Here is a 14,982-nt window from a genome sequence, read left to right as displayed (position 1 = left end):
TATATATATATACAAAATATACTGTAGCTGCATTAATTATTTTAGCATAAATCAGACAAAGTTCTCATTCATTGATTCACTTTTTGTTGTGCTCCTGGTTTAGATGCTGGTCTGTACACTAGATGGAGATCTTTACCCTCCTTTAGARGAGCCAACTGGCACCGACCCAAAGAACAAGAAAAAAGATAAAGACAAGGACAAGAAATTTGTTTGGAATCATGGCAGTAAGTTGATAAATCTCCGGAYKTTTTGAACAGTTTGAGCTGAAAAGTTACATGTCAGCAAGATGTGGAAGGAGACTCTGCCTCCTCAGCTGTTGAACTGTTTTCTTTCCTTTTGCCAACTCTGGTGTTTTTGGTCCGCAGTCACCTGCCCGCTGAAGAACACACGCAAACGGAGATTTCGGAAGACTGCGAAAAAGAAGGTTGTGACAYTGTTATTTATTTATTTAGCATTCCATCCAGCGTACCCCTATCATTCTGCCAGGGTCTCTTTAGCATATTGTTTGATGATCCATCTATTTTCAAAGCTGTGTTCCAACAAGACATTTACATTTCATAAAACAGGCGCTGTAGTAAAAAGTGAAAAACCAAGATTAACATATAAATAAAGCATTCCATCTTGGTTTTCCCCAAAGGCATGCAAAAAAAAAAAAAAAGAAAAAAGAAGCAATTTCACTCTTGCTTTGATCAAAGTAAAAAAAAAAAAAAAAAAGAAAAAAGAAGCAATTTCACTCTTGCTTTGATCAAAGTAAAAATCAGATGAGAGTACAACACTTTGTGTTTTGAATAGATTTCACTGAAGGTGCCGAGCTGAGTAATATTGATTTGTCCCCTTCTGTTTTTAATCGCTAATGTGCTTTCTGGCATGGATCCAGCTGCTACCTTTGTGTTGTGTGTCTTTGTGTGTGTTTGTGTGGGGCTGAGAAGTAACCCGATCCGTTTCTTTGTCCCTGCAGTACATCGAATCTCCTGACGTGGAAAAGGAAGTGAAGAGGCTACTGAGCACAGATGCTGAGGCTGTCAGCGTTCGTATCCTTTTTTAGACCCTGCAGCGCAAAGATTTGATGCGTTTACCTCGAAACTAACSGAGCGAGGCCGTTTGGTCTCATCTGCAAATCAAAACACGTGGAGTCTTAAAAGCAGAACGGTCCAGTCCTGTAGGATATATTCAAAGAAATGTTTGTAAATTCACCCTTAGAACAAAGACAACTTACTTTAAACAGTTTACTGAATTGGGTAAATGAGTGAACATCCTTTTTGACATGTTGCAGCAAAGGCAAGTAAAAACCGGTTCTAACTGTGAAGTTATAAATAGATCTTGTATATTACATTATCTGCAAACCAGCCAACAGAAAACCTGCCTTTATTTCCAAAAAATTAGCGASCCAAATTTTTTTGTTTCTACCAAGGAAATGCGTCGGCGCCTCCATGCCAAAATTGACAGAACTCTGGCTGCCTGCTTAATTTACGTAGGAATATTGAGATGAAGGAAAAACTAAATGAATTATGTGATGAGGGAAGAGGAAAAGTGCCACTACATGCTGTATGTTGGTCATTTCTAACACCAAGTTTTTGTAGTTGTTTTGGAGGGAACACGAATGCACTAATTAGAGTGTAATTATGATTCATCCAAGGCTCAGGCGGGTGTCCTGACTCCTGCCCAGCTCCTCGCTGACTCGCCTCAGTGAGAGATACGTGGTGGGAAAAGAAGCGATTAGTGTTGTAATGGAAGTCTGAACTTCTCTGACAGAATAAGAGCACAGCAGGGCCGCTCTGTACGGCTGCTTCCTGTGCGTTAATCCAGACGGACGGTTCGTTATCGCTGCTCAGATGGTCACTGAGAAAATAGGCTCTGCTCCTGTTTTTATTGTTTGCATACATCAGACATGTGCACGACAAAACAAGCGGACCTTTAAATATCGTCCCTCAGGTCTTGGGTTAGGTCCGTGTCGCAGGACTGTTGATGAATTTTGAAACCTGCAGAAGGTTGTTGTCCCTAACCGATGCTGCACAGGATGGGAAGTTATCGCAGAGGATGAATCCAAAGAAGCAGATCAACACGGCTCTCTGGGCAATTTGGACTCTTCACCTGGTACTTCAGGACTTAAGATGGGGCACGACTCATCAGGTAGAAACAAGTTACTCTTTATGTCAGAGGTCTTCAAGGATGGGGTTGTGGCCCCTAGTGGTTCTGTGGCGGTATTACAGGGGGGTCATGAAATTTTTTTAGACTTTTTTTGTTATACATTTTTTGATTTCTAAGATTTATCTTGGTATCAATAATACCAAGTAATTAGATGCAGAATTAAGCTAAATTTATTCTAAAACATCATATCTATGTTCATATAAATAGTAGGGGGTCCTTGCTCTTTCTCTTCATCAGTTTGGGGATCCCAGACTGAAAAATGTTGGAAGGACCCCCCCCACCCAGCTTTATTTCATCAGTGAACATTTGGGACGGGCTTTGTTGGCAAAACCAGATCCTCAGTTCTATAACAGGAAACCGTACCTATAGAACAAAGCACATTACAACAAGATATTCTTGGAAAGTTTATATCATTATTTAATTTACACAGTGGTGGGCAGCACTAATCTAAAAGTTAGTTGCACTAACCCTAAAGCACTAACTTTAATATTTAGGTCCCCTAACTCTAAAGCACTAACTTTAATATTTAGGTCCCCTAACTCTAAAGCACTAACTTTAATATTTAGGTCCCCTAACTCTAAAGCACTAACACATTAAAAAATTTAGCAAAAGCTAACTCTAAAGCACTAAAATCCCAGCTGACCCAGAGTCAACGAGAGACAATATTTTCTGTGTGCAGAATATTAATATTTCATCTCATGTAGTGGTTCCCAAAGTTGGGGTCAGGACCTTTGTGGGACACAAAACATCAAATGAGGGTCCCCAGAGGATTACCAGAACTCAATTAATTTAAATGCAAAAAATGCCAGTGGAATATTTTCATTGTGATTATTGCAATTTATTTGAAATAATCATAAATGAATTAAAATTTGTATCGTAGTTATTACTATGATATATATATACTGTATATGATACTGCGAAATGATACTATGATAATATTTACTATATTTCTACTAGTTATTACCTAATTTCCCTCTGGGATCAATAAATTATTTTTGAGTTTGAATTTTTTGAATTTAATTAGGTTTGTTTATAGTTATTATTCCCATGTTTAACAGAGTTATTAGCAAAGTTTGCTACGTAAACAAGTAATATCTGGGGTCACGAGTGTCTGCAACTTTTATTTTGTGGGTCGGAAGCAGAAAAGTTTGAAAACCACTGATCTAGTGGATAAGTGGCCAACACGTCTGACAGCTTTCACCCTCAGCTGTTGACAATTATATTGATCAATAATATTCAAAGAACTCAACTAGTGCTTATAAATTTAACCCATAAATTTAGCAAGTGCTAATCCACTAATGAATTAAGAAATTAGCAAAAGCCCTAAAGCACTAATCAGGAAATTAGTTCCCCTATTAGTGCTTTAGGGGAACTGTGCCCACCACTGAATTTACAATATATGTTCTTGTGAAAAAAGTTTTATTTATTTATATGAAAAGGAAAATATGAGAAGGATATAAAAATGTAGTGACTCAAAAATGTATAAAACTGCTATTTAAACATAAGAATATCAATGCTTCTGAGTTAAGGTTATTTTGTTTTTATTCTATTTTTATACRTTCTTTATAGGATTAGAAAAGGGTTTAGTGAACAAATCTGTAAAAACTTAATCTAAACCTGGAAAAAGTGAACATTAATTTTTTTCAAAGAAGTCATCATCGTACTTATTTAGCTTTAAAAGTGAGGACTTTTTAAACAACTACAACTAAAATAAAGCTAAAGAGGAATTCAGAGAAGAATAAAACTTTCTAAAACCACTGATGTCCTCCGTGTTGAGGCATGTTCAACATTTGGTTCCTGGATTTGTGAGTTATATAAAATGTTTAGTTTCCTATGAGAGGAACATTCTGGATGTTTGTTTTGTTCAGTTGGACTAAAAGTTTAATGTGTAAAATCGTTGTCTCTTGAAGTTAATCCAAGCTCAGCAGCGCTATAAAGTTTCCATCTTTGTGTCCTCGTTATTAATGCGTTCTGCACGGCCCAGGCCCACGCGATGAGCTGCGGGAGATCTTCAACGACATCAGCAGCTCAAGCGAGGACGAGGAGGACGAAGGGGACCGGCATGAAGACGAGGACCTGAACATCATGGACACGGAGGACGATCTGGTGCGACAGCTCCAAGACAAGCTCAACGAGTCGGATTCTGCTCAGCATGAAAGTGACAGAAACAACCAGATAGGTGAGAATACGGAGGAGGTGTGTTTCTGGTCAAGACTGGTGAAGTTGTGTAAAAGTTTAGCATTTCTTACAGTTAAGTTCATTAAGGAGTAGTGATTAATCGAAAGAAGTCAGTTTTGTGATGTCACACTTGGATTTACAAACACATAATTATCTTTTTTCTTTAAATATTAAACTGATTCATTTGATATTTTCCTAACAGTTGTGATGTTTTCTGTGATCAAAAGTACATTTTTCATCCACTGCATGATTAATTCCACATGAAAAGTTAAACTTTACAAATAGACTGCACAAAAGAGATAATTATATTTAGATAAATTAACTACATATAACTGTATGCATGATCCTTGGTCTGTGTGTGTGTGGGTGCGTGTTAGGGCTGCAACAACAAATCGATAAAAATCGATTATTAAAAGCGTTTGCAACGAATTTCTTTAACGATTCATTGTATTGCGCGTTTTATGCGTCCCTCGCCATGTCGCCGAGCCGTTTACGTCACCCACAGAGCGTCGTCAACGCTGGCTGAACTAAATAAAGTTTGGGAAGAAAAAAAACTCTACCTGTAAAGATCCGCCCTCTCTGAGACCTTGAGTCAAAAGAAGAGATTTCGAACTTTAAACAGTTTTTAAATTGTGTTGTTTGGCCAAGTAGAACCGAAGCTATGATAAAAAGTAAATGCCACATTTAATTTTTTTAACGATGGTCTGATTTGATGTGAGCCGTGTCGTGAGGAGGAAACACGTCCCGGGGAGGAAAAAAAGTACCTCAGTCCACCATTTGTTTCCTCTTCTCGGGTCAGAGATATAAAACCCTCCAGTCTTTTTTTTTTTCTGATCGAGGCTCAAAGTTATTTGATAAACAGCAAAAAGGTTCAGGATGAAGAAAAAGAAAAAACAGGCGCGAGCAGAACTTCAGACCACTTCACATTAATTGATAACTTGCATCCCTAAATTATACAGGAATTAAATTGATTTATATCTACTTATATTTATGTAATTAAGTGTTTTAATGATTTGGCCGATTAATCGAAAAAATAATCAACAGATTAATCGATTATTAAAATAATCATTAGTTGCAGCCCTAGTGTGTGTGGATGTGTCTTTTTCCACTTTATAGTTTCTTCCCATCAGTTTTGCAGTCAAAGCAGATGAACAGCTTTTGTTTTTACTTTTCAAATAACAATGTTCAACCAACGGGTGGTTTGACTTCCTAGTTTTACATTTCAGCTACTGTTTCGCTGATTTTAGATCTTAGCTACTAATTTTTTTTGTTTAGCTATAAGCTACCATTTTGCCAATTTTATCTTTAAGTTACTGTTTTGCTAAATTAATGTTTTTACAACCGTTTTATTCATTTTAGCTTTCAGCTACTGTTTTGCTGATCTCTACTTTGAGTTAATGTTATGGTAATAACATAATATATAATTAATATTAATTAAATATATAATTATACAGCTGCTGGTTTGCTGATTTTCAATTCAATTCAAAAATACTTTATTAATCCAAGAGGGAAATTAGGTGTTGTTGTTACTCATTTAACTAAAGAGTTATTGTAGATGCTGATGGCTGTGGGCAGGAACGAACTTCTGCAGCGGTTTTCAGCTTGTAGCTGTTTTGCTGATTTTAGCTTTTCACTACTATTGTGCTGGTTGTATCGTTTAGCTTCTGTTTTGTTCATTTTAGCTATAATCCACTGTTTTGCTGATTTTATCCTGTAGCTACTATTTTGCTTGTTGTAGCTTTTAGCTGCTGTTTTGTTTGTTTTAGCTATAAGCTAATGCATTGCTAATTAAAATTTTCACCACTGCTTTGATAATTTGAGCTTTTAGCTTATGTTTTGGTAGTTTTTCCTTTTTGACTTGTGTTTTACTTTTTTAGCTACCATTTTAGTTGTTTTAGTTTTGAGCTACAGTTTTGTTTTAGCTTTAAGCTAATTTTCTGCTTGTTTCAGCTTTTCACTGTTTTGCTTAACCAGTATTGTGTTGCTCACTTTAGCTGTTTTACTCAGCACTCAGCATTTCTCTTGTGTTTTCACTATAAAATGCTTCATTTTTAGCTTTAGACTTTTTGTTTTCAAAATGTTGCCCCTCTGTACAATGTTGATCCATATAGGTATAAAATATACATTTTTAATTTATTTTTATTTTTAACGGTTTGTATATATGTATGTAATGGCAAAACAAAATCCTGCTCAGTGTCAAAACTTTCATTGTTGATGGCAGGTCATCATTGTGTAGGAGTTTGTTCTGCTTATTTTTTAACTCTAAGAAACCACTCAGGTTGCTGTTAAAGAATAGATTTAGGTGCAAAGAGCTGACTCCTAAATTTGAATCTGTTCACCTTGAAATAACCTCCATACCTGTCTGAATGAAGTAACTGCTGCATTCGATAATGCAATCATTCCTGCTGTGCTTGCAAGTCACACCTTAGGGTAAATGTTCAGTCTCTCAGCCAAGTGGGTTTTTCATTTTTTAGACCAAGTGGTCCCAGCTACAAGGTTGGGCTTTAGAACAGAGTCAGACGTTAAATTAAGTCAGACCACCCTCAGGAACTTGTCGAAACGKATGTCAGAAATGAACTTAAAGCTTAAGTGCTCAAACTTTTAATAGGAGCTGAGCTTTCTAGGTCAGACATCACACACAGTCAAATAAGTAGCCTCTATTTCATGTAAACACACAGTGTGCCCCTCGCCCACAGAGAGGCACACACTGACAGCTCTCAGCTCCCCTCCTTAACTAACCAGTCTGACAGGTGTTGTGGCTCAGCGTGCAGCTCAGACAGCAGTCCGGTCCGACGGCACAGCGCYTCCTTATCTGCATGCATGAAGCTGTCAGTCAGTCAGCAGCTCTACTGGTCAGATCCAAAGCAGAGACTTTCCACCGATATGTCCCACATTGGTTKAGTGTGTTTCCCGCCGCTGTGCAGAGTTGTAATAAATGATGCTGCAGGGGCTCCTTTTTCTGTTTAATTTAGCATAAAACAGCAACCGCATTGGAAAATTGAGCACCAGTGGAAATGAGCAGTGAATGGATACAATTAGTTTGAAAAATCTCGATGCTGGCGGAGCCACAGGTTAGTGTGATGCAGTGTAATGGGACTCTCTTTGTTAAGACTGCAGCAGACTGATTTAGTTGTCTCGTTGTGTTTCAAGCTGCTTGTGCATCTTCTCCTAAATGGACCGGTAGTTCCCAAGAGCTGCAAGATGCATGTGCTGTTTCCCTACGTTTTTTTTTWAATTAATTTATTTATTTTTGCGGCTCCAAAAATGAAGCTGCATCATTGTCCTTCTATAAMCTCATCAACCCACTCTTTGCAGCACATAAATTGTGGGCACATAAATGTCTTCTTGATGTTGTGTATGACCTTCTCATGCACGAACCTCTTGCTGTTTTCTGCAGTTATGGAGTATCAGGTGCAGATTAACAACGTTAAGGCCAAGCTCCAGGAAACCCGTGCTCGGAAGAAACAACAAGAGCAGCTCATCATGAAAGTGGAAAACCAGGCTCTGAAAGTAAGTAACAAGTGCACTCTTTTCCTCACAAACAGCATAAGACAAAGTTGAGCGTTAAACTGCGGGGGTATTACGTATTTCCCAGACAAATAGTTCAATTCTATGTGTGTGTATGGATGAACCAAAATGGCAACCAAACAGGGCAACAGCTCACAGCCAACAAAACCCAACTTAATTCTGTGTTACAAAGTCTGCCCCACTTTTCACCTGAGCGTCCCAGACACAGGGCCGCAGGTCAGGTGACATGTTTACAAAATCATCAACCTTTGGCCTGACTTTGCAAGGTACCAAGTACACCTGTGTACCAACCTAAGTTCAAACATGGTGTTCATTATGGACAACTCACGCCCAGCACACAAGTCCAGTAACAGAACATCATTTCAGATCAGGGAGGCTGTTCCTCCAAATCACCCCCCCCTCCAGGTAACTCAGTCATTAGGGATGTCCCAATCAGATACTCTGTATCGGTGGCAGATATGGCCATGTTTTGAAAATTGGGTAGAATTGGATTTAGTCATGTGATCGGGCCGATCCAGTTTTGGCGACAGTTTTCAGCATCATCATGCTTTACAACTGCTGTTAAGAAGTCAAGATACAAGTATCCATGTCCACAGTGTGGGAACACTTTTCAGTGGAAAACGATGCTGAAACTGCATCTTGCAAAATCTGCAAACTAGATGTTTCTTGTGTGGGAACAGCAGGGCTCGCTTTAATACTACCAACCTTGTCACTTGGAAAGAAATAAAGCTATCAGATCGGTATCGGAAAGACTAATTGTTAAAAAAATCGGATTGTATCGGGAGCCAAAAAATCTGGATCGGGACATCCCTATCAGTCATTGCCCACATGGGCATCGACGTCACCAGTGGTGGACATCACTTGTCCTCTAACCTGTTATCAGCGGCACAAGCTTATTGTTGTCATAAGTTGTGATGTCATAAAGGAGTTCTCTGCCATTGATGTTGGTCAGTTAGGCTCCGCCCTGCTGGCAGAAACAGAACTTAACCTCCTKGTCAGAGGTGAAGTTTTTGGTAGAGTTGGTTCGTTTTGTTTATTTGTTTGTCTTTGCACAGGATTACTCAGAAAGTTATGGATGGATTTTCCTGAATTTTCAGGGCTTGTTGTGGTTGTCACAATGAACAATTATTTAAATTCTGGTGGTGATCTGCCAACATCTGCCAGAGCTGCAGCTTGCTCTAGCACAAACTGGAAATGAAACTATGACGATGTCATTCTATGACTGCCGATCAGCATCCAGCAGAACTTTGCTCCACCAATCACAGCACAGCAGCCGCACAAGCTTATTTGCATAACCTAGGGTCTTGGTGGAGGTATTCACTCTCCAAGTGCTTCTTAACTTTTTTTATTGATAAGGTCACTTCCACCAGGATTCTGTCGTCCCCTTCTGTTCATGACTCTTCAGTCCTCGTCCACTTGTGTTTGATACATCTCAGCCTGTCACTTCTTCCAGTTGAAGACTGGTGGGACTGTTGTTAGTTTTCTATTGGTTTAATTTACAGGTGAATGAGATCATCTGTGACTAGTCCAAACCAGAGTTATAGGTCTGTGTAACACGTGACACTTCCAGTTTACCCCTTTCAGAATAAAAGCACAACCTTGTCTGCTCAGAGGTTGTGAAAATATCAGTTTATTGTTTGTATATAAAAACCACCAAAATAGGTCCATTTGATTAAACTATGTACAATTCAGTTATTACTTTTCCCTCTTTTCCCAAATTAAAGATGGCAACTATTCACTTTATTCTTTTATTATTTTGATAAAGAGATGAAGCTTGAACACATCTTTGGGAGAGGTGGGGAGTAGTGAGGGATTAGGGAGCAGGGGATCAGCTTGGCTTGGAATTAAACTGGGGATTTGAGGAAAATAGGTTGGGAACCCCTAGTCCTTTAAACTTACAATAATCAAATGTGTTTTTTTACACTGTATATATTATATAAAAGCAAAAGCTTATTGTAAATTAAATGTGTGCAAATTGTAGCATGATTCAGTGAAGTGCTACACTCTGTATAGCAATATATGCTACAGAAGCTAATATCTGCAAACCAATTCAATGAATAACAGTGATTACATCGGTTTTATAAGCTAATTTTATTTTGAAGCTGTTGCATAAGCTTCAATTCGGGTCAGATCACATCTTTATGGAGGAAATTAAGATAAAATCTGAAATGAAACACTTTTTCCTGTTTCTCCTCTGTTAGTACATCCATAACACACTCAGCTTTCTGTCATTTTTATATACATTAGATAGTTTATATGTAGTTGAATATATTAATAAGGCTTTCGTTTATCATCAATAGTTCTGACAGTTTTACATAGTCAGCTCTTATTGTTTGGATTTATCATTACTGTACATACAGTATTAGCAAAGTAGCTGACTCTTGCCCTGTTTGCTGCTTCTACAGTAGATCACAGGGTCATGTGGCCAGAAAAACACAACAGCTGTATTACAAAACCTCCTTGATAGAAATTTAACAAGTGAAGCAAATGAGTTGGGAGGCAAATCCTTGTTGCATATGTTCACCCAAAGCTCATCTGCAATCTTGAAAAAAATAAAAATAAAATAAAAAACAGCTGATTGTGCACATTTTAGGTCTRTGTTTTATTATGTTAAATATTAAATCTGCCCCTCTGGCTGTTCGCTGTATAAACCCCACCATCCTCAAAATAAAAAGTGCAGATTTCACTCTTCAGCCTCTTTAACGAAGACTTTACGATGAGAGGGACACGAGCAGACGTGGTGCCTTCTTCCTCTTTTATTTTTTTATGTTGCCATTTAGAGCTCTCGTTCCGTCGTGTGTTTTGGGACCGTCAAAGCCCGATCACCAGTCGTTACTATCACAGTCGCGTGGAGAAAGGTCAGCTGTCTCAGACTGGCGTTCTAAATGGCCTTTCTGTCAGGGAAGGAGGATGGTGACATGAGCAGCCTCGGCAGGCACACACTTAAAGCCACGGCAGTTTAATGAGGCTCAGCGTGTCGACTCGCACAAATCTTGTTTTGTCTCTCATCCATTTCAGAACCGCTTCCAAGCCTTGTTGAACGAGATCATTCAGCAGGAGGAGAGAGAGATGGAGCAGGTACGTTTAAAAAAAATAAAATCAGTGAGTTTTCTACATCTTCCAGCATTTTATTGTCAGAAACAGAGCTTATCTGCCCTAGGAGGATGTTCAAATGAAGTGGTGTGTAATTTGTCGCCTCTGTAGCTTAACTGCGCACAGTTCTGGGTTAAGTGTAATGTCAGTAGAAAACATAAAAATTTATATAAAATGACACGTTAAATATCATATAGTTACTCTACAATTAAACTGCAGAGCTGTTGGGCATCAATTACACCCTCATGTTTCATGTTTCCACAGCTGGCTTCCCTGCAGGAGCAGCTGGACTCGCTGATAGAGAAGTGACCAGCAGGGGGCAGTCTTATGTCATCCTCAGCCATACATCACCCACAAAGACGAGGAAGAGGAGGAGAATAGCCTGTTTGGAAATTGAAGGCCTTTATTAGCTGGCTTTTGTCATTTTTTTCATAATGTCTGCAGCCTTCTAGGTTTTGAAGTAAAAAGTTAATATTTTTTGTTAACTTACTGCATGATTGAAGTAAAAAGTTGGCCTCCAGGGAGGATGCTGGTTTTGGCTGTCATCCTAAAACAAAAACTAAATCTTAGCCAGCTTTTATTTCAATCAACCCTTTGTGTTTTTTTTTTTTTTTTACAAAAAAAAGACACTCAAAAAAGACACAAAAGCTGGATTTTATTGTTTTATTCACAGTGGCACACATCACCACACACGAACGTTTCTTTGTTTCTGATTGTGCTTTTGTTACTTTGTCAAAATATATTTAGTGTCCTGATTACCAACCTAAACCACGCAAGTTCAGTTTGTTTTATCCTAAAAAAAAATCATCAAAATCAAATAAAACCTAAAAAAACTGAGTTTTATGTTTGGGTTGTTCCCTCTTGAGTTGTAGACATTTAAAGTGTATTTTTCAAAACAAACATTTACAAATGCTGCATTTTGTTTGGTACTGCAGCCAGTTTGTGTGATTTTTATCAAAATTAATGGTAATGTTCCTAAATTATATTTTTAGATTAAACCTCAACCAGTGATGTTATCATGAGGTGGAACTTTTCGAACCTTCTCAAACCAGCACGGAAGACAAGTCTGGGGATTTCAGGGTTGGTCTGTCCATAATTGGGACTGGAGACGCAGAGCGGCAGGGCTCCGGGGTGGACGAGATCTGCCCTGGTTTCCTGAAGGCTCTGGATGTTGTGGAGCTGTCTTGGTTGACACGTCTTCATGTGAACATCTGTGGCAGTGCCAGTGGATTGGCAGGTCGAGGTAGTGGTTCTCATCAAAAACGGGGACCAGAGTTTATGTTCCAAATACAGGCACATCACTCTCCTTAGCCTCCCTGGTAAGGTCTACTCGGGTACTGAAGAGTGAGTGCGATCGATGGTTAAACCTCAGATTCAGGAGGAACAATACGGTTCTATCCTGGCCATGGAACACTGGACCAGCTCTACCCTCACTAGGGTCATCGAGGGGTCATGGGAGTTCCATGTGTTTTGTGGATTTGGAGAAGGCATTCGACTGTTCCTTGAGGTACACTGTGTGGGGTGCTTCACGAATATGTGATTGTGTGTTCCTTGTTACGGGACATTCAGTCCCTATACAAGGAGTGAAGGTTTGACTGGCATTGCCAGCAGTAAGTCGGACCCCTCCAGGATAGGAGATGGACTTCGCCAGGGCTGCCCGTTGTCACAGATTCTGTTCATAACCTACATGGACAGAATTTCTCGGTGCAGCCAGGGGGCGGAGGGAGTCCTGTTCGGTGGCCTCAGGATTCCATCACTGCTGTTAGCAGATGATGTGGTCCAGGTTGGTGTCATCGTGTTGTGATCTTCAGCTCTCACCGGAACGGTTCACAGTTGAGCGCTCTTTCATTGTGCTCTGTACGATGACAATAAAGTTCTCTTACCTTACCTCCAAATCTGAAACCAGTTGGGAAAGGTTAGATTGCTCTCTCTGGATTGGGGGTGAATTTCTGCCTCAAGTGCAGGAGTTCAAGTATCTTGGGGTTTTGTTCACGAGTGAGGGAAGAATAGAGCRTGAGATTGACTGACGGATCGGGGCAGCGTGGACTCTACTGGTCTGTTGTGAAGAGGGAGCTGAGCTGTAAGGCAAAGCTCTCTGTTTACTGATAGTCTACGCTCCTACCCTCAMCTTTGGTCACAAACTTTGGGTAGTGACCAAAAGGATAAGATCACAGATTCAGGCAACCTAACTGAAACAAGCAGAGAGATAATGGAGTTAAATTTAGATCACTTATGCTAACTAAATTTTAAAAAATAAAGTATTTTAAAGGGTTTTTACAGCTTATCGACATTTTAAGAGTTGAATAATTCAAAATAATAATTAGATTTATCATTAGTAGTTGTTACATTCTGCTGTATGTCATGTTATTCAGACCACCCATGGTCAGGAAGGATGGCCCTGCTTCCAGAATGATCTTTGGTCCAAAGACTGATCTAGACTTTTCTCTTATCCACATGATTCTGGCCTGTCCTAAGTCTTCCTGCAGGGATTGCCCCCACCAATCGTAGGGGTAGGCGAGGGATTAGCTCCGCAGATTAAAGTGGCCATCTCCAAACCCTGCTTAATCCTGCCATCTGTCAGAGAGCAGCAAACCAGCCAAGAACTCTCTCTTCACTGGGCTAATTAGAAAAGCCAGAAGAGCACACTCAAGGAGAGAATCTTCAAAATACACAAACTTTCTCTGCTTGKTTTCGGAGGCGATGGAGGATATCAGCCTTCGCAACTATCCAGGAGTCCAGAAGAAAATTCTGGCTGGAGGCAAAGGACCACTGCCTCATTTTCCACCTGGGACCAAGGTATTCTAACTGATGACCTGAATTAATGATTGTTTGTGTACTCATTAGGAAAACATTCATTGTCATGTCTTCTTTCCTTTGTTACACTTGTTTAGCTTTTCCTCCTAAATTAGATCCTTATGAATTTTCATGAGGTGAGAAAACGTTCTTGGCTCACACGCACAGAGCAAACATTTGGTCAACCGGATTGCAACATGYTTTTTTTTTGGCCCCAGTCTTTGTGCATCCACTGATCTGTTGGTCTCCCTTTCTTTTCTCTCCCCTTCCCCCCGTCCCATCCAAACATATGGCACCAAGCCTGGACACTGTGACAAATATTTTCCATGACAATGCCAGCATGAATTTCCATTCACCTGTGTATCTCTGTGTGTGTGTGTGTGTGTGTGTGTGTCCAGTCCGCTGAGGTGATTCCCATTTGTTTGCACAGTAAGGATTTTGTCCTGTTGGACTCAGTCTATCAGCCTATAAATAGAGTGATAGAAGGATCCAACAGGATTTTGCAGCCAGCCTGACCAAGGGTTAGGAAGTTTTTTTTTAAACACATATGGGAGACATAAAAGAAAGATCTGAGAAAGAAAAAAATCCTTATTTTAAATGATAGAGAAACAAATGAAGTTTAAAAAGCAGAGACATTTTTTTCTTCTTTACCTGCTTCTCTTCTTTGGGTCATGAGGATCTAGACCCAATTTCCAGGGGTGACAGTAAAGGTCAAGGGAAAGGTTTATAACACTAGTGCGTCCACATGTTATATGGTTTGGAGACAGTGGACAGGTGACAGAGCAGGAAGTGGCAGAGCTGAAGATTGTAACATTTTCCTGCAAATAAATAATCATTTCTGATTAGATTTCCCTTGTTCCTCTGACAACGGCTCAGGAAGGAAGAAAAACCCCACTTTGACTTCAGACTATTTTCTAAAGATTTTTGCGTGGAACTTCATTTGTGGCTCGAATTAACATCTCTTACAAAAAMCCCCACCAGACGTCCTGACGCCTTATTGTTAATAGATAAGAATTGCCACATTCCTGTTCCGAACCCCACAAGTTCTGTTGCTTCCDTCCCCCATAAGCACAGGACTGTCTGTTGGTTCCTCTTCAAAGGGATCATAAATGCCTTTAACCAGACTCTTCGGCGTGACTGAGAACAAAGGACCTACATTCTTCATTAAATGTGAAAAAAATGAGAAAAGATAAAGGAATCTGTGTATCTAATGTTTTCTGTCTTATTGCAAAGAATGTCATC

General features: G+C 39.5%; 2 protein-coding genes across 3 annotated transcripts in view; both read left to right on the top strand.

Annotated features, from left to right (window-relative positions):
- Positions 1-11,784, top strand: part of taf7 (TAF7 RNA polymerase II, TATA box binding protein (TBP)-associated factor) — a 14,858-nt gene extending 3,074 nt beyond the window's left edge. The window contains exons 5-12 of one of the 2 annotated variants that reach the window (XM_014004666.1): positions 104-224; positions 366-424; positions 959-1,031; positions 2,017-2,130; positions 4,133-4,327; positions 7,724-7,836; positions 10,873-10,932; positions 11,212-11,784. In XM_014004666.1, coding sequence (XP_013860120.1) covers positions 104-224; positions 366-424; positions 959-1,031; positions 2,017-2,130; positions 4,133-4,327; positions 7,724-7,836; positions 10,873-10,932; positions 11,212-11,256 — 780 coding nt within the window. In that variant the 3' untranslated portion in view covers positions 11,257-11,784. The remainder of the gene's footprint in view (positions 1-103; positions 225-365; positions 425-958; positions 1,032-2,016; positions 2,131-4,132; positions 4,328-7,723; positions 7,837-10,872; positions 10,933-11,211) is intronic. The other variant, XM_014004673.1, reaches the window with a different exon arrangement.
- Positions 11,785-12,690: 906 nt separating this feature from the next.
- The window catches only part of LOC106515046 (aryl-hydrocarbon-interacting protein-like 1), a 21,442-nt gene continuing 19,150 nt past the window's right edge, over positions 12,691-14,982 (top strand). The window contains exon 1 of the mRNA XM_014004652.1: positions 12,691-13,743. Coding sequence (XP_013860106.1) covers positions 13,648-13,743 — 96 coding nt within the window. The 5' untranslated portion in view covers positions 12,691-13,647. The remainder of the gene's footprint in view (positions 13,744-14,982) is intronic.

The sequence above is a fragment of the Austrofundulus limnaeus genome, unplaced genomic scaffold (assembly GCF_001266775.1).
Source record: "Austrofundulus limnaeus strain Quisiro unplaced genomic scaffold, Austrofundulus_limnaeus-1.0 Scaffold1, whole genome shotgun sequence".
In the NCBI taxonomy this organism is placed as follows: Eukaryota; Metazoa; Chordata; class Actinopteri; order Cyprinodontiformes; family Rivulidae; genus Austrofundulus; species Austrofundulus limnaeus.
This window is presented reverse-complemented; position numbering and strand designations above follow the sequence as displayed.